The sequence below is a fragment of the Haliotis asinina genome, chromosome 8, assembly GCF_037392515.1.
Source record: "Haliotis asinina isolate JCU_RB_2024 chromosome 8, JCU_Hal_asi_v2, whole genome shotgun sequence".
Taxonomy (NCBI): domain Eukaryota; kingdom Metazoa; phylum Mollusca; class Gastropoda; order Lepetellida; family Haliotidae; genus Haliotis; species Haliotis asinina.
In genome coordinates this window covers 7,921,425-7,941,858 of record NC_090287.1, presented here as the reverse complement: position 1 = coordinate 7,941,858, position 20,434 = coordinate 7,921,425, and the positions used below count along the sequence as shown (strand labels likewise).

The window sequence follows — 20,434 nt, the reverse complement described above, 5'->3', positions numbered from 1 at the left end:
TCTCATATTTTTCCTATCGTGTTCATATTAGGTGGACTGATTTTCAAGACGGTTGTATAAATGTGGAGACATAATGCACATGTCTTTGTTATTTCACTCGTGACGACCCGGGTTAGAACTGATCCTCAATATGCTTGCAAGAGGCGACTAACGGAAACAGTAGGTCAGGCTCTGTGACTTGGATGTCATTGGTGTAGATCGATCACTGGATTGTCTGGTCTAGATAAGATTGCTTACAGACCGCCACCATATAGCTGGAACATTGCTGAGTGCGGCGTAAAATTAAACTCACTCACATAAAACAAATGGTTTTATGAGAACCTTTACAAATTATATAATACATTGTGGTCCAGCTTTCTGAAAGGAGACTTTACAGTTGAATCTGAAGCTGGCTGTCACTGCTGACAACAATGCAAATACAAAACGGTTCACACTGCTGAACCGTAGTATAGCATGGTGTTCCGAGTATATGCATGGACGTTAGAGTAAGTACAGAATCTTAATGTTCCTGTCTCCTGGGAGGCCTCATGTTATTGCATTTCAAACAAGACATTATCTCTATGTCACGGCATTTTCTTTAAAAACATACGCAGTATTCATCTTGCACTCAGCTTTACGCATTTTAGTAAATTGGGAAAAACATACATACAAGATTAGTGAGTGTTGTGATGTTAACATGTTATCTCTGAGGTTAACATGAAAGGGACCCGTAATTACCTATTCCAGACTTGTTACTATTGGCAAGCTTCATTTTGGTCCGAACTTGTTACTTAGTATATATGATCAGAACCGAGTACAGCAGAAATATACGGATGTGTAGTATTTATACCCATAATTTTACGATTTTGTCATCGTTCAGTTGTAACACGTTACCTGGTGATTCAAACTTTTATTTGTGTATCCAGACTGCATTTAGTCGTCCTAAGAATTCTCACAATTGTCTCCATGAACACTGCATGGAAGTTTTTTCTGACGTTCTTTCCAAGAGAACCTATTCACAACAAAGTCACATTTTCTTCTTCGTTGACGGAAAAATATAAGCGATGTAAGCACAGTGAATATGTGTTTGTGTCAGCTGCAGCCAGCATGGATTTATTAGAATGGCAGAAAGTGACGGTTTCCCTGTCTGCAATATTTACCAAAAATTCCTGTCTAGGGGATATGTACAATCACGTATGGTTGATGTTTGATGTTTTGTTCCCTTGGACAATAGCTGTAAATTCATTACATTTACTGCAAAGTTATTCGTTGAGGCATTATCATTAGTACATGTAATAGCCCGAGGTCAGTCATTAACTACACCATGGACCTCTGTCACATAGCCGGAATATTGCTGGTTGCGGCCTTTAAAGGACATGCGTCTTAATGAGTGTTAAACATGCGTCACTACCACACACTGCTTGGACAATGGGGTAGCCCAGTGGTTATAGGGTTCGCTGGTCACATTGATGCCGTGGTTCCATGCCCCACATGTGCACAATGTGTGAAGCCCATTTCTGTTGTCCCTCGCCATGGCATTGCTGGAATGTTGCTAAAAGTGCTGTAAAACCCATATTCACCCTTTCAACACATTGGTGACGTGTTTCTGACTACGCTGAAAAACAAGTCAAAACAATAATTACAGAACAGTCTCGTTTCCTGTTTACTGGGTTCCGTCCTATTGCGCAATTTAGTGCTATAACCAGTCCAGAATGTTTTGACTAATTCATTTACCTGGATACATATTAAAATTAATTAGCATGATTTGATAAGTGTAAACACATGCACCACTACGCTCTGTCTAATCCCTGCAAACACGTCGTACAGCGTGCTCAGTCATACAGCGAGCTCTGACAAACGGCAACCTGGAAATCGTGGAAATCTCCAACGGAAAGGTTTGGCGGTCTGGTTGGGAACATATATTATATGAATCACATTGTGCGTTATAGAACTACACTGAATAAGCGAAAAAACACATAACACGTGTGTCCAGTGAGCCGGATGCATTGTGAATCATTTTACGACCTCATCAAACAGGGGCAGTCAGTGATTTCTTAGTTAACGTATGATGCCTAATCCTCGACATAACACATAGAAATACTGTGTTAATAAAGTTCTATAATAAAATTCATTAGTAAATACCTTTTTCGTATTAATCAAGGACTTGGAATTCAGTGAAGCCAGAGTTGTTTGTGGTGTCTTACACATTTGCAGGAGAAATTCGGACCGGCTGAAAAGTAGGTCATTGTCTGAATAGGTTAATGAGAGTTTTGTTTCGGTATGAACTTTCACTTACGGTTCAGGAATTGTTCTCAAGCAGTGAACAACCTTCAGTTTGATGCAGTGTTCATTGCGTCATGTGACCCTTTCTCCATAACATGAACATATTTGAAACATCTGTACACAAAAGTATCAAGGCAGTCCAAAGCATTGTACAAATTGTCAACACAAATATTTTTTTTCAACGCGACACAGATATCCGTGCGCTGTTACGAATAGTGACGTCGAAAGCTGAATATTTCTACAACAGTATTTAATGGGTGTCAGCTTCTTTGTTACGAGTGGCAAAACGCTTTGTGGTATATACCTATTCATTCAGTGAATGAATGCTATGAGGCAGAGAACACATACATGCACATTTAGGAACAAGAAAAGTAATACGACAAAGATCGACGATTAACAAGGGAAGCCAACAGTTACCTGGTCGTACACAGGTAATTCTCTTTCCAGAAATGAAGTAAGAAGATCTTTCTTTCTGCCTTACTCTTTAAGAAAGTAGTATTGGTAGAGACTAGTGTAACATATGCCTCTAAATACACATACGCTATTTACTGGAAGTGGGGAAAAGTGCTATAATGAAAACCTAATCTGATCAATATAACCACCAAATGTCGTTAAGATTCGACTTAACCACAATGAGAGTCAGGTGTAGACGTATGTCACGTATACAGCCATAAATAATAGTACATAATAATTGATGCTGCTCTCTTGCGTCACATTATAAAGCTGCTAGTAAGCGTGACCGTATAGGTCAGTACATCCGCTTCTCAGCAACCCATTTGAAACAGCCGGGTGGACTGAGTGCAATGTGGACGAAGTCCCTTGCTCAAGGACACAGCACAGATCCAGGATCACAAATATTTAGTGTCTCCACCGCGATTCGAATTCTTGCCTTTAGTGTGAGAGTCCAGCATGATGACCGCTACAGGACTATTTAGGTCTTGGATAGGCCATGTGCTAACGGATAGCTTGAGAGATACAGACGTGTACATATTTGAAAACATTCTGATTTTCAGTAATTGATAAACCTGCGTTGCTATGTAAGATAAAATTATGACCACTCAGTGTTCCAATTAATTGTATTGTAACAATGCTTTCTAAAGATTGCGACAGCTTATGTCTTTGAATAGTGCACAATGGCCTTTCCACAGAGTAATGAAAACCTTTCTCACATCCATGGCCACAATGACATGATGTGTCATTTTAAAAAATATATCTAAATAAATCATAAATGATTTATCCACGCTCGATGGCATCGTTAAACTTACATGAAATCGTTAAATTTCGAAAGAAAAATGAATCTTGATGATAATTCACATGAGTCGATGTAGAGTGTGCATTTACGTACTTTCGATACGTTGACATCCATCATGCAAGTCAATGAGGTCACGCGACCCAGTTATTTGCACAAATTAGATGCTCACAGTTCTACAAGCCACATGAGCAATCTGTAGGGTACCGTCTGGCCAAGGTCGTTTGTCCAGAACACCTCCGACGAAACATTTGTTCGTTTCTCATCGAGTGGACGAAGCAGGCGACCATTGGGATTACAGTCCGCGCATGCGTCAAACCAAAATCCGCTTTCGTATCTGGCTGCACAATTTCCGGCATCATTGTCGTTGTCCCTGTCATATGTGCTGAACGCAGAACCGTTTAGTCGAGTTAAACAATCTCCTATTGGGCTACCTGTTTTACCACGTGTCTGCGCAAAATACATACGATACCCGTCTGCCTCGTCAGAAAGATAAAAGTTGTCGTAGTACTGTTGCTTAAAGGAATTGTCTCGAAATTTCATTTCAATCTTCAGTGAAAATGTCCCAGGTTTACAAATGTGGTACATCTTCTCCAGCCCCAGCCAGTGATCATTGTTGGTCAACCCGAAACCGTCACGATATTCAGCCCAACTCCGGTTGAAGTCGACAGTGGCAGTTGGGGTTTCCATGCGGTATTGGATAATTGTTCTTCCTCCTGACTTCATGGCACATCTCACTGTAAACGGCGTAGAAGTAGACGTTGGCAGGATATTGTAGTAGCCGTCGGGATAGCCGAAACCTGCAGCATAACCATCACTGCAGTCTGAAAACAATATTGCACAAATACTACACAAGGAAGAAGATTTGTAACATATTCAATACAAAGCGAGAGACACGACGGGCCAGTCGTTTGAGACAACACAACTCTATAGAGTTGCGTCCCTTGGAAACAGCGGATCACTATGATCGTGGAATCGAATTCGGAACCGATTAGTTTCTTGGTTTCCCAGTACATTACTCATAGGTTTCACAAAAGTTCGTCACTTCAGTCTTCAGTGACACACGAGCCTGAAACGCCTTGATATGACCGTAATATTGTTCCAAGCAGCGTTAAACCCGACTCACTCACTCCCTCAAATCCAGACTTTTATACCGTTTGTTGTAGGGTTGTGTAACAAGGGCCGTGTGCCCGAACTCGACCTATAGACGTCAACAGAGTAGGAGGCATCAAATGGTATTCCATAACTAACGCGCTTACAAGGAATTAATGAGGTGCTGGAGTGCCAGTAACGTTTTTGACACCCGGTATTCTCCAGTCTAATACTTTTTTCGTGCATCCAACGATGCACAAAAATCCCTCTCCCGCTCTCTGTCTCTCTCTCTCTGTGTCTCTCTCTGTGTCTGTCTACACACACACACACACACACACACACACACACACAGAGAGAGAGAGAGAGAGAGAGAGAGAGAGACAGACAAGTCTAAAATATTCAATTATTTAATACTCAGCAAACAAAAGCAAGATACAAGATTCACAATAGAGGTGCCATTCACAATTTCCTTAGTTCCAAGCGAAGTTACTCGATACATACTGCACCGATTTTGATAATTTTGGATTTATTCGAAAGGGAATTTATCTGCCTTTATTTCAGTAAGAATTGCGGCTGTGTATTCCAAACTTTCCCACCCAGAATTCGACCATAATCGATAATAATGGGGTGTTTGACAACTTTGTGCGCGTTACATCCCTTTCCTTCTTTATATGCATATGGATATCAGTGTCGGCTTGTTGGACCCAGGATGTTTTATTTTCAGCAATACATGCCCATGTGTGTACAACGGAATATCGTACAGCACGTGCCACTGCTGGGTGTTCATTAATGGTTAGGGGGATGCATAATAACTAGCCCTACTTTGTTTTGTTAAAGTATCAGCATCTATACATTTCTTTAAACATCCTTAACCTGACAAGGTGTTATAAAAAGTGCTTGGCTCATAACGGTCACAGCCTGCTGTAAACAGTCGATATCGATCGCGTACTCTTGAAAACATCACGCCTGCATGCCTGCGAGGTTAAATAGCGGTGAATATTACATGAATGGATCCCCGTAAATAAAACACTCAATAATTTCGTACGAAGATTATAAATATTTGCTTGCATCTTAAAACGTATAATTATTGATATTGTGGATTAATTTGAAAAATAGCAAAACGTACGTTTATGATGGACGCATCAGATACCTTGACAATATTGATTTGTTCAAGTTACGACCTCAGAAAGGAAGACTTTGGTCTAAATTTCACAAATGTGTCCGAGAAACAGTTTCAGAACATGTCAGAACTCATGTTGACAAAGGGAGGGGCAAGAAAACCGAGTCGATATTTAAGAAGAGTCAGTATATCAGTTTGTATCGACCTATATTTCAATGTTTCCTACTAAGATGTTACAAAACGTGTTGATGGGATACGCATGGTCAACAGAGCCCTGGAGACGGGAGAGGTATTTACAGATTTGTAATCCTTTTGTTACGCATGATTATCGCGACCAGCGACCGTGTACAATATAAAGTATCTCTCGGTTATCTGGTTCACACACACACACACACACACACACACACACACACACACACACACACACACACACACACACACACACACACACACACACACACACACACACACACACACACACACACACACACACACACACACACACACACACACACACACACACACTCTCTCTCTCTCTCTCTCTCTCTCTCACACACACACAAAATAATGGCAACAATAAAGCATAAAACAACATGGAAACATGGATCTATTCATGCTTTCATGTTAACATAGTAGCAACTGCTGAGTTGTTATGCGTTATTTGAGAGTTCCTTAATATACCATGAAATATACCAAGCCTTACCATGAATGACAGTGACGAGTTCGAACGATTTGTTGCACCGTTTCTTAGGTGGAATGTCTGCACGGGGTCATGTGACCGTTCAAACGCAAATAAAACCACAAGAGTGTATACACATAATATGTCTCTCTCTGTTTATTGGCGAGTTGGCGATTCTACGAAAGAGAGTATGGTGCAAGCCATCCAGAATTAACTAGCACACATTCAGCTAAATTCTCTTCTCTCATCTTCTGCTCATCCTGTTTAGACGCTAGCTACCGAAAACGACTCGCTTTCTCGCACGGAGTCCGCCATGACACTTCCAAGTGGCGATTATGACCGATGCGTCGACATGAGAGGGGTCAACGGACGACGAAACGCTGTAACTTCCAGGCCCAAAAAAAAAAACCCACTTCTGTTGCAGTGTACCGTAACCAGTCCTCACATTCTCTACAGCTGTGTCCACATGTTTACCTGCTGTAGAGTGAGTGAGTTTAGCTTTACGCCACACTCAGAAATATTCCAGCTATATGGCGGCGATCTGTAAATCATCGAGTCTGGACCAGACAATCCAGTGATCAACAACATGAGCATCGATTTGCGCAGTTGTGAACCAATGACATGTGTCAACCAAGTCTGCGAGCGTGACCACCGGATCCCGTCAGTCGCCTCTTACGACAAGCATAGTCGTCTTTTATGGCAAGCGTGGGTTCCTGAGGGCCTTTTCTACCCCGGACCTTCAAGGGTCTCTTCACAGTAACCTCGCGCTTTGCTTTATTTGTGTCTAGACCTGTTGCACGGTACGAGACCAAACGTTTTGTGCTGAATGTAATGGTATGAACCAAAACATTGTACGTTTACAAATGAAAAGGGTGTACACAGATAATTCACCGCCATTTTGTTTCTGTCAGTCCAGATTTAAAGTGAGGGTACTCGTCGAGATAAATTCGTTACCGTGTGTTCGCGAGTTTGACATGGAGATAATCATGTGTCAGAGCTAAATATCAAACTTCGTTCTCGTTTGATATTTAACTCGGACACATGATGAATCATTTTGTTTGTAATTCCATTGGCTTGATATCCCTGTAGGTTTTATAGTGGTGTATACTTAGTGTATTGTTGAATTCGTCTGAATTGAATTTGATTTGTTGACCTCGTTACACCCTTTTACATAACGCTAAAACCCCAGCAGTGACAGGAAATACATTGATGCCAGCCTTTTGGCGTTACAACGGCTGCATAGTCTACATATAGACTATGAAACAAATATACCCAAGCCCACGTCTAGAACACGAGGCAGGTCTGGATTACTACACTTTCAGTTTCGTAAGAAGAAAGTCTCTGAGCTCCTTTTTATTATATTTAAGAGCATGGTTTAGGAACCATTTTTTCTGTAAAATATGTTAATTTCAGAGACTATATTGTAGTTTGGGGATAAACAGATCCTTTGGTATCATATCATTAAGGCAAGGTTTTAACAGCTTTGTAATGTTTTGACCACCTCTCGTTAGTCAGAGATAGCTCTGGCAATCGGCCTGCACATATCCGAATCTCCGGTTAACTGGCAGTTTCATGACCCAATGAACTCCAACGTGAAACATATTTTGTTATTGTGCGCTTGTGTGTGCAGCCGTGCAGAGTAAACACCCCTTTGAGTGAAATTCAGTGGGCAAAATCGATTGATCCGTAATTTCCATTTCATGATGTAGGTGTAGTTAATATTTTTAACTAAAAAACCTTGAGGACATTTATTGAAAGCTGATGGGAACGTGTTCGTGAAGGAACACATTTGAATTGCTCTTTGGAATGAAAGGGTGATAATGTTCTTTGCTTTCACAACCTGTAGTTTCGTAAACACCGATTGTCAAATCAATCATCCGTTCAGACATGGCCTTGACTGTATTTCTGTTTCTTATGATAAGTGAGTGAGTATGGCTTTACGCAATATTCCAGCCATATTGCGGCGGGGGAACACCAGAAATGGGCTTTACACGTGTACCCATGTGGGGACTCGAATCCGGGTTTTCGGCGTGACGAGCAAACGCTTTAACCACAAGGCTTCCCCACCGCCCCGTTTCGTATAACGAAATACGGGCAATCAATCGTTTTTCATGAAAGTTAGAATAAAGGCAGTCTGAAGAATTAAATGCCACTTTGTTATTGCTTGACTTTTCAGAGTCAGTGATTTTCAGTGATTTTAAGATGGCATCTATTTGATTTGTAACATGATGAACAGTTTCTTCCTAAATTTCCCAAAGTGAAGTTTGTTGACAATGGCGAAAAAATTATAAATTTTTAAGATTACTTGTAAATACAGTTAGTAATAACCTGAAATCATTAATTTGATAACGGGTACTATCCAAAACTTTAAAAATGCACAAATGTTTTGGTAACAGTAAAAGTGGAACAAAAGGTTCACAGTCTCCCCTACCTACCTGTCATTAAACGTTCACATTTAGTACCCACGTAGCCATTGACGCACTTGCAACTTGAGTCGGGTTGTAGAATACCGCCATTTGCACATTCTTGAACCTGAAAATGCAGTATGTAACACGTGGAACAACGTTAAGTAATTCTACATAGATGTATGTTCCGGCTTACGGTATGCACGCACTGTACGTTGGTAAAGATACATGTTGTTTTGCTCATAATGTCTTGACTACAAAATTAAATGGCACAATACGGAACTCGCATGAATCGGCTCCAAACGATACGTGTTACAGGTGGAGCATGAGAAGGGTTCGTTGAAAACGTTTATTTGTAACCCGGGAACGTTGTCAATCAATATCTAGTGTACCATCCGCGTGCTTGGGCAACTACGTCGCATTAACCCTTGTACCCGTTATAGACAAAACTCTCGCCATTCTTGGTGCAAAGCAGCTTCCAGTACCTTACCGATGGTACACACACTATAGTCACAAATGTGCTCCGAGGGGTTCATGGCAAACAGCGGAAGGTGTACTTTTCAAATGTAGTCCCCGTGAATATTAAGAAGGGGGTTTATTACGCGACTTTATTAAGATAATATCTGCGGGAAAACAGCAAGATGCAAGATTCGAATTGTTTGATTCACTGAAGTGAAGTGCACCATCCGATACCCATGGTTCAAATAGTTCAAAATTAACGTTGAGGTGTTAGGTATGATAAATACGTTGTTCACTGATCTCTTGGGGCTCTTGGAATGATGTATCCTCGATGTTTGTCAAGAGTACATGAACTCATGCACCCACCCCCCGAACAGTGAACAACTTATATTGATCATATGTCAGATTCCCAGCGATTGCCACCTTGCCAATGTTATAGCTATGAGAGAATCACTCCTACAGTATGACGGAAACTCCACCGGATCGCTCAGTGAACGAGCTTGATGACCCTACTAAAGTTCTGCGCGGCTCCTCTAATGTGATTCCGGGCTGTTCACGCAGATACATTGTGAAATGGTATCCAGTGTTGCTTCAGAACACGGTTGTGCCCTGTCTGCACATCACCCAGGCTTGTCCAGAGCGTGGGCGATCCTTCACCTCATTGGCTTCCTTGTTTTCTAACCAAACGACCTACAAGTATGCATACCAATAAATTGCCATCTCTCGCTATCTGACAATCTTCACCGCACCATAGTGGCAAAGAAATAACCCATGCAGAGTTCTACCGACACATGACACGTGCACAAACCAAACTTTCGTGGGTTTGCGGTTGACACAAAGTGGGTTTGGGAGACAATCTATACGTGGTACACATGTAATAATTTCTCAAATGAACGTTATTTTTATACATGCCATTATGTACAGCATAATTTGAACATACTTCTCTCAGCGGACAATGTATTTAGCGGTGCTTGACTATTTTCCATTAGTATATTTATATAAAATACAACTGGCTAACACTAATTGCCTATCACAGTGAATATTTTATATGATTATCTACACGTTGCCACGACTGGGTCTGTATGTGGATGGCGGCAGGTATCGTTTATGTTTAGTGCCACTGGAGCAGTTGACTAAATTCAGATGGCGATATATATCGATGAATTACATTTCCAGTCGTCGGCCTCAGGTCTGTGCCGTGCTTTATTAGCGACGGTATGCACAACCGACACACATTGTCACAATAACATCACACACGCACGTGCGCACGCACGCACGCACACACACACTCACACAAACACACGCACGCACGCACACACACACACTCACACAAACGCACGCACGCAGGCGCAGGCGCGCGTCGAACAGCAACACCAGTCTCTGTAGACTTAAGCTCGGTATTACTCGTTACACTGTTTATAATGAGTCTAACGAACCCTAGTAGAAGGTCGCGTCAGATAACCTTTTCAACGGACCAATCAGAACACGGCCTATCAAACTGCGAAAGTTGACATTCGCTCATACCTTTTGAACTTTTACATGGAAACGTTTGGTACTCGATTCCGAATGCCATTTTCCGTACGATCGCTTCCGAGTGATGCACATAGAGCACGCAACAACAGTGAGTAAACACCGTTTTTGTCAGTATTCAAGGATGGCAACTTGCAGAAATATTGCTAATGGTAACTATTTTATCAGAAAGCCCCAAGCGTATATACTGCAGGTCAAATATCTGACAGTGTCTTTTATGCCGGGGAATTTTGTCCCACCGAACTCTAAACAGTTGGTGTTGTCTGACGAGTTAAATCCGTCCGGCCGTCTCGCATTTGATTGGGCGGTCAGTCTACGAGGGTTTGTTGGACGAATAATACTGAGCCTAAGGCTATTTAGACTGACACACACGCAATATCAAATGTTGCTTATTAACTTCTTCCGCAAAGTGTAACCAATATGTATAACCTTTGTGACCCTGACAATATAGTGTGTCAGGTGTTGTGACCCTGACAATAAAGTATGTCAGGTAGTTGTAAGCCTGTCGGTAAATTGATCTATTGTTATCGAAGCATTTAATCTTACGTATCATTTATTTGTATCAATATTTATTGATCAGCACAAAACCGGAAATAACGTATCGCTTGGTAGAAACATTAGATGACTTGACAATTCACAACCTTTTTCAAAGCTCATAATTCATCTGAGATTCCCTATCTTCATTACCATGATAACCAGTGATGAACTCGTAAATACTGGGATAGGTTTGATGGTATTTCTAACAGAAATGTATGTCTAACCATGGGATAAACACAACATATTCCCCATGAAATGCTGTCAAAGGCATTGGGCCAAAACGTTTAAAACATTGACCTCAAAGCAGCACCTTACGACATACGCCTTAAACACATTCAAAGAAAATATTTTACACATAGTTGCTTCAGTTATTTCAGAATGAAATTGATTGTTGTAGACAACTACATTTTCTCACAGAATTACCAATGTCTCACTTAGTGCATACTGTTGTCTTCCTGTTCATGTGTTTAATAATTTGTGTTGACAGGTTCACCACTGATATGTTTAATGGAACAGTGAGCCAGTTCAAATGAATTACAAGTATTCTAAACAATAACACACGCATATGCCCCTTAAATCATTATGTAAACTGCAATCTGAAATTAAACATGGCGTCTATGTTTATTTGAAGCTGTTGGCTGGTTTATTGTTTAGCGTCCCACTTAGAAGTATTACAGGTAGATAACTGCAAACGGATATCTGAATCAACAACATGAACATGAATCTTCGCAACTGGGATACGATGGCGTGTCAAACAAGTCAGCAAGGCTGACCACTTGATCCCATTAGTTGCTCCTTGAGACAAGTATGGGTTGCTGAAGACCAATTATATCACGGAATTTCACAGGTGTACAGCTGCTCAGTACCACAACATACATTATATAGTAGGTAAACGATAGAAACCGGCTAACAAAGTCCATACAGACATACACCTCAAAACTGGTACAAAACATAAAGAAGTGAACTGCTGAAGACGCCAGTGCATTTATGAAGAGCGTATTTTGACAACAGTCGTCATTATGGCATTACTGCGCAAACGCATCCCAAAATGTGTTTGTAAATGTCATATAAAAAGTAAACAATACAAAGTGCATGCAGTAAAAGTGTTCCATGTAATGCACGTAAAATACATCGACTATAAAAAGCCCAACCAAATTTACCATTTCTTTAGGAAATCTACTACGTAAACGAAGACAAAGAATATGCCAAGATTGAATGCCTCTGACAGAAATGCCGCCATCTGCCTCTGGTGGAAACGTCGCCATCTGCCTCTGACGGAAATATCGGCCGTTTGGAAGCAAGGGAGTCCCAATCTGCTGCTGCAAGACACTTCAACGTCCACCACAGTTCCGTATCTCGATTATGGCATCGATATACCCGCTTTCATTCGACCCAAGATCGTCTCAGTAGTGGAAGACCAAGAGTGATCACCCCTGCTCAGGGCCGATTCATCCGGGTGTTTTACGTATATCACCGATTTGCTACAGCAACGGACATTGCAGGGTAGATGAGGGATCCTCGAATAAATCGTCTGAGTGAAGTGGGAGTGGGACACACCGTTTTGCGCTGAACTCCATTCGACAGATGGACATATTTGAAAGAGAAAGCGTCATGGTGTGGGGAGACATGTCCTACATGAATAGATGTAAACTAGATAGAACTAGTGGTGGTTCAAGGTAGTCTTACTGCAAATCCTGCGACCTCACCTCCTCCCACTGTTTGACTGCCAGAGGGAGCTGTTTCAACACAACACTCGACCCCAGTCAGCTCTTGTAAACAGGTGCCTCTCTCGTCAATGCAAACGCCAATATCCTTCCCTGGCTTTCCAAATGGCCTGATTCGAACCCAATCGAGCGTCTGTGGGACGAACGTGATCCACGCGTCCGTATATGCCACATCGTCCTCAGACACTTTCAGAACTTGCCAACGCGTCCCAGCAGGAATGACGAAGGTTTTCCAAAGCGCAGAACCGAAGATGTTCAAATCCCCTCCTCGGCGGTGTCGAGCAGTGATGACTGCAAGGGGTGGTGTCACAAGGCACTGACCTGAACGCCTTGTTTTCACGCGTGCAGTGAGTGACTTCAAGCTTAATCGACATATGTACACTTAAATACATTGGACATGTATCCTTATTTATGGCTTATGCGTCTCTCTTTCTGAAGAGTTTATCATTAACCATTGCTAAATACAGTCAGTTCCGTTTATGAAGAACATGTTTATAACGAATTTTGGTTTGCCCCGCCCACTTGCTAAAACCTTTAGTCGAAAGCCGTATATAACTAAGAACTAAAATTAATGGTCCGTTTGAGTTCGTTATTACTTATAACTGCAGTTTACTGTGTGTTCTGTGTGTCCATATTAGGGAATGTTTGGATATGACAATATGCGTATGAAGGAACTTAAACTTCAGGACTAAAAGAGAAGCCTTACAATTTCAAAACCTTAACTTGTCTTATTCACAAATCTCGCTACAAAGGGAAAATATACAGTCAAAGAGATCAGAAAAGACTAAACTCAGTGCTGATTAAAGCCTAGTGTAAGTCAGTCATTCTACAGTTAAAGAGACTGACTACCCGATTACAAAATTAACACGTTGAAATATGGATCGGTTATTTCTTCGCGGAATACAAACCTACTTATTATGAACTATAATTTCGACTGGTTTCACTTGTGTACAGCGCTATGCGTGTGTTCGCGCTACAGCAAATGAATGTATGTATGACTCACCAGACCAGTGTTAAACGGATAAAACAGACTTACACGCTCAGTTAAGAGACGAACACGATTCACAATATACAGACACTTTTGCATATTAGATTGTTGCGAAAACTAAACATTTGTGACACCAAACAAGTGTTATGAACAAGAGGTTGACAAATATAACGCGATATAGAAACATACCATTTCTGACAAAATGACACTTTCATAGCACGCAAATGCATTGAAGCTATACTGTTTGTTAACTGTTAACCGCATCATGGGTAGATTTCTGTAAATAAGCGCACAGTTGATGGACAGTTTCCGTCATGTTCAGTTAGCCTATCAGAACAGAAAATCTTAGAGGTAAAACATTATGTCCCTGTCTGTGTAACCTAGATCCACATTTAGATGACAGCTCAAACACCCTAAGCACGAATAACAGGTTAATCTACGTTACTGTACCAGATTAACTGTCAGTCTAAAGTGTATCCATACCTTCTCGTGGTAAACCATCTCCGAATTAGTTTCCATCTTAACACAGTTCCCTTGATCAAAATCATTGTTGAGGTGGCACATCCTAGAGGTGGAACCGTAATGAAACGACTTGCAGGAATCGCTCTCAGAACATTTTCTACCACAGTCCAACTTACTTACAACACGAATTATGAAGGATATAAAGTCACTCTTCATGATATGTCCAGGACACGAGGTCAGAACTCGGTAATTGTCTGTGTTTATCATGCACACAGGTGCCAAGAGAATGGCTAGAATATGGTACAGGATTAGCATGGCATAAAGTACATCCATATTTTGTCCCAATATCTGCTGACACGTCTTGCACAAACGTCTGTCGTTGTCAACTGGCGACGCCTGCGGCACCGTCTGTCTTGCATACGGGCATAACGAGCTCAATTCAGCGTCACTGGTACAAGGACGTCTTGCTTGTCTTGACTACTCAGTGTTCTAACGTCTTGTAGGGGGATTGTCAATACTTATTTGCTTCTCGACGCTTGCCGTTCTTCTAGATCTCCCTTAATCACAGGTATTTATATTCATAATGTTTGTTTAATAGGTCAGTGATCGATCAAGATACGCCAAGTGCTAATTTCTTTCTGAACGGAAAATTTGCGTCAGCGAAATATTAGCACTAACAAGACGTCCTAAATGTATATCACATAGATTGAAATAACCTAAAATGTTTAGTCATTATGGAAAAAAACCCGAAGAAGTTACTTTGATCAACATATATTGGTGATTGTAGGTGTCATCATTTTCATGTGCTTTACCTTGAATTTTAATACCTCTTTATATTTATTCAGCATCACACAATATCATTGAATAGGGTAAACCGTTATGTGTTTGAGCGTTGTTTATGCTCATCTCACAACAGAAATAGAGATTCTCACCCAAGTGTCTATTGATACCAAATAAATAACGTAACAAATATCCGAGGCATGTCAAGGATATATTTACCTTTATCAACGAGTGTTGATATAACTGATATCAGTAGACACGAGGGTGAGATTCTATTTATCATCCAAAATCATTCTTCATTAGTTTTCAATGAAAAATGTACATCTCTGAACAACACAACACTGGCATTAGATTTGCAGTATTTATCTCCTGGCAGATATCGTCTGATCTCACACAAGCGATATCTCCTGTGGAACACAGTTTTGGATGGTAAATGTTGTTTCGGGACAAACAGTTCCGGTCCTAGTTCAGTCGTCTTTGCACACTGAAACTGGCTGTCGGCCCTCAACAATATCCTGTTCACTTACAGATTTGTGACAATTGTTTATTTTTTTCAAACACTAAAGAAAACAGAAGTAAGAGACCGATGCATGTTCACTGTAACAGTCTCTGTTTGGCTGAAACAATACCAGCACCATTAAATCACTCCACCGTGACAACTTCTCCTAAGAATCCATGTCCAAAAAGCCAGGTGCATTCCCCATTGATCTCTCAAAGGATATATGTAATTGTGGCTCTGGAGTGCGCTGAGATGCCGTGTATGCTTGGAAATCAATGAGACAGATATTCGATATTTGCCATATCAAAATCCCATTGACGTTTGGCTGAGTACATATTGTTGCCAGCACAAGAAACCGAACCCAAACACACCAGTTTACGCGAAAACTGGGAATTTATGAGGATAACAGTCTTAACACTTATTATGATTTAAAGAGAGTGTTTCATTTGGTGTTTGAAGAAGACAATGACATATTCTCCCTCAAAAAACATGGAACCTATAGATCAGAGAATGGCACGATAATGTTTATGTTGACAACAATTTACAAAACAAGAATGTGTGTTTTTCCAACGAAATGAAAGACCTCTTTCATGAATATTTGATCTGTTACTGTTATTGCACAGAAGACATAAATACGGGAAAAAAACAAAAAAGAGTCCGTCTCGTCGGAAGCTGGTTGTCGGAAGCTGGTTGATTTACTTAAACTGATTAGTGGTTTCTGTAGGCGAATTACATCATCATCTCCACTGCAGTTTTCACTTTTCATCAGGATTTACAAACGGCACGTTCAGGTCACCCACAAAAGACATGTTCGAGCTGAGAAATTAAGACCGTTTTTAAATGCTTATCAAAGAAGTCGTTATGTGCTGCATGCCGAGCTTGGTAGAAACGTTTCCTCTTTAGTCACAAGCCGGACAATGCCTGCATTTGTACATTTGCTTTTATCAAAACTTTCAAAGTATGATTAGATTATCAGGTTCATCATTTGATTGCTTGTTTTTTATATGCCATTGTCCCATCGTGGACACAGACGTGTTTAATGCCAATTGAATGTGGTGTTTGTGTTACCTGCAGTGCCGGGCGCGTATAGCTTTTCCACAAATCAAACTCAGGTCCTTACTGAGAAAAGCGGACACTTTGACCGTTAGGCTACCCACAGCTCTTATTTCATCAAGTATGAAGTTTCTGTACTTTTTTCTTTTTTCATCATGTTATTTCATATCGCCAACCTGTCACAGCTTTCACGTATACAAAAAGTTTCTTTGAAGATTATAAAGCGTTGCCATTGCGATAGTGAGTGACATGCCAACAACACAGTTCGCCAGCTACACACACCAAGACACCGGCATCCTACACCATTGATTATCGACAGTGTGGGCCCATTCTTTCAAAAAGAGTCAATGAGTCAGTGAGTTTAGTTTTACGCCGCACTCAGCAATATTACAGCTATGTGGCGGCGGTCTGTAAATAATCGAGTCTGGACCAGACAATCCAGTGATCAACAACATGAGCATCGATCTGCGCAATTGGGAACCGATGACATGCGTCAACCAAGTCAGCGAGCCTGACCACCCGATCCCGTTAGTCGCCTCTTACGACAAGCTGAGTCGCCCTTTATGGCAAGCATGGGTTGCTGAAGGCCTATTCTACCCCGGGACCTTCACGGGTTCTTTCAAAAAGAAACCATCAACGTGAAGATAAATAATACAAAGCAGTTACGATCCAGTCCATAATTTCTATTCGTGATTTTAGGGTTTATGTTTGAAAGCGTGCTTCAGTGGTGTCAATTTTTTGTTTGCCTCTGAATCTGAAGACATGCCCTCAATGGGTTCAGCAAATGAACCACCCAAACCGTGCCTCATAGATCTGTAGGAACATTTTTCTCGGCTTTGTACAGCACTATCCCCGATGACAAACGTGTGTCTTATTCCTTTGACACAACGATTTAGTACGACTTCTTTCGGAGGCATTTTAGAATTTTGGCATTACAAAATTGAACATACTTTATGGATAACGTTTTTTATCATCCAAAACTGTATTTCACAGATAAATATAAAAGAAAATAAGAAGTTATGTTCATAAAGTTTGTTCATTATAGTATGGGTACAGCTGAAAAGTTAATTAAAACTCTCACTTCCTCTTTCAGTCGAAACAAAAGGCTACTGCCATCGGAAGCAGATGCACCCAGTTCTTCTATGTCCTTTTCTTTAGCCCTTGGTAAACATCATTTGCAAAAAATGCAGTTTCTTCGGAAGTATGGACTAGATTCGTATCTGGTTTGTGTTGGTGTCTTGACATTAAGGCTATTGATTTCAAAGTAGTGTAAACATAGCAACTCCTTGTTAGGACCAATGGCCAAGGAAACTTGAACTGCAAGCACATTACAGATTCACTGCAATGCCAAGAAAGAACATTAAAGATCAATGCAATTATTTGCACATAAGATACTAATTACAATCAACTGTGGGCACCAAACCAAAGATTTAATCAATGATATGCACTAAAACACAAACGTGTCAGTATAGTTTCACTTTAAAATGTCAACAAAGATGATTTCAGAACACAATTCGAAGAGACAAATGCTTAGAGATATGCCATATCTTTAAACATGATACTATTTGACATACTTTTAACCTGTACTGTTTGACATACTTTTAACCTGACAACGAGAATTGAACGGAAATTCCACATTACATCACAACAATAATAAGGGAAAACACCAGCGAGGAGTACCAAACCTAGTATCTATAGCTAAGACCGATTCATGAAAGAATGATGCTTGATATATTTTCCGACATACTGCAGCTAATGAAAAACAGTTTTGTATTTGATATTTTTATTGAAAAGTACCAGATTTGAATAAATATAGACAAGTGCAGGTGCCCTGATCTGCTCAGTTACACGTAGATACATGCATGTGTTTCGCTCACAACATAGATGTGTAGAAAAAAGGTCTTTTGTAAAGGCTAACTTTTCAGATAAGTGTGATGGCTTTTTATCTGCAGCGACATCGACGTCTTGTCAACGAGCGTTCCATCTTGTGTGAACAACGGCATGAACATCGATCTACATGACATGTATCCACCAAGCCAGCGAGCCTGACCACCCGATCCCGTTGGTCGCCTCTTACAAGCACGGGTTACTGAAGATCATTTCTGAGCCGGATGTTCAAGGAGGGATGCTGTTGGTGTTCCTTGAACTGTTGAAATTCTCTTCTCCCTGTTTCATCCCTTTGTCAGGCATGTAATGAAGAAGGGAAATACTATGCTTCAGTACGGCCACGGTGACAAAACACGTTGGGTTATTTCTTATTGTACATGTTCACGGCATTTGGAAAAAAATAAAAAAATGTCAAATCCTTTTAATTTTTTAGATAGTCTTTGTCGGTTACTTAAATAATTAAAAGAAATATCGAATTTGCAACGGTAAGTATGTATTGAAGGTCGATGATGGACACAAATGTTTGAAGGACCCACCGGAGATCAAAGGTGAAACGATCTGAACCTTTCACTCCTGTGCAATTGCGTTTGTTCCTGTGCAGTAGATCTTGCAGGAAACTATGAGAACAACCCAGTTTCCTTGGGAAGGAATGAATAGGTGTTGATAGAGCGGACAATGTCTGGCAAATGTCCTAATGGTTGATGTAAACAGTATTAATACAATAGAATGAAAGTTCCACACTGTGAATGAATAGAATGCAATATGTATCATAAGGTCGATGATGCTTTAATTGCTAATCTGGTCCAGAGCGAGAAAGCAAGACTGTGAGTTTAGTTTTACGTCGACATCACTAATATTTCTGTTATATGACGGCGGTCTGTAAATAATCGAGTCTGGATCAGACACTCCAGTGATCAACAGCATGAGTATCGATCTACACGACTGGGAACCAATGGCATGTGTCAATCAAGTCAGCGAGTCTGACATCCCGAGCTCGTCATTCGCTTCATACGACAGGCATGGGTTACTGAAGACCAATTCTTATTGGATCTTTAAAGTAGCTTTAGACTATCTCTACAGAAATATTATTAAAACTTCATTTAAAGAAAGTGAAGGAGCCACTGAGTTTAGTTTTTACGTCGAGCTCAGCAATATTCCAGCTATATGACGGCGGTCTGTAAATAACCGAGTCTGGACCAGATAATCCAGTGCTCAAATGCATGACCATCGATCTGCGCACCTGGGATGAAAGTGAATCAATTTCATGAAGGAAATGACTCTTTAACCTCTATATAAACCACCGGAACATAGTCGCTCCAGTCTACGTGTATGACTGAACGTGATCCACTAAATGCAGGACATTGACCAAGCTCATATAACGAAAACAAACGACGGGGTATGTATTGATAATGCTATGAGATGGAAATGAATCCTGAAACCATTAGAAAATTACTACAAATTCATTATTTAGATGTACGGTTATTCTCAGTAATGATGTAGCGAGAAATCGATAGAGATATGTGTATTTGCTTCTTATTTCGCGTGACCGCCGCCATTTGATTGGATGGTAGGCCCGAACACATTCGTCATGACTGACAGGGGAAATTGTGCTTACGTTACAACAATCAAAAACGGTAGTTAAGCACTGATTCACCAATCAATGATGTCCCTTATCTTTCCGATTACGACATACACGAGTTAATGGGCA

The 20,434-nt window shown here is 40.7% G+C and overlaps 1 protein-coding gene across 1 annotated transcript; it reads right to left on the bottom strand.

The window, feature by feature from the left end:
• Positions 1-3,679: 3,679 nt before the first annotated feature.
• LOC137295384 (microfibril-associated glycoprotein 4-like) lies at positions 3,680-14,840 on the bottom strand. The gene is made up of 3 exons (XM_067826722.1): positions 14,529-14,840; positions 8,838-8,934; positions 3,680-4,335 (listed from the first exon to the last, which is right to left on the bottom strand). The coding sequence occupies exons 1-3, from the start codon at positions 14,838-14,840 to the stop codon at positions 3,680-3,682; spliced, it is 1,065 nt and encodes a 354-aa protein (XP_067682823.1).
• Between the last annotated feature and the right edge of the window lie 5,594 nt (positions 14,841-20,434).

Coding starts and splice junctions, on each gene's coding strand:
- LOC137295384 (XM_067826722.1), bottom strand. CDS start 14,840: ATGGATGTACTTTATGCCATGCTAATCCTGTACCATATTCTAGCCATT. Junction 8,935..14,528: donor AGATGGTTTACCACGAGAAG/GTATGGATACAC, acceptor CTGCATTTTCAG/GTTCAAGAATGTGCAAATGG. Junction 4,336..8,837: donor ATGTGAACGTTTAATGACAG/GTAGGTAGGGGA, acceptor TATTGTTTTCAG/ACTGCAGTGATGGTTATGCT.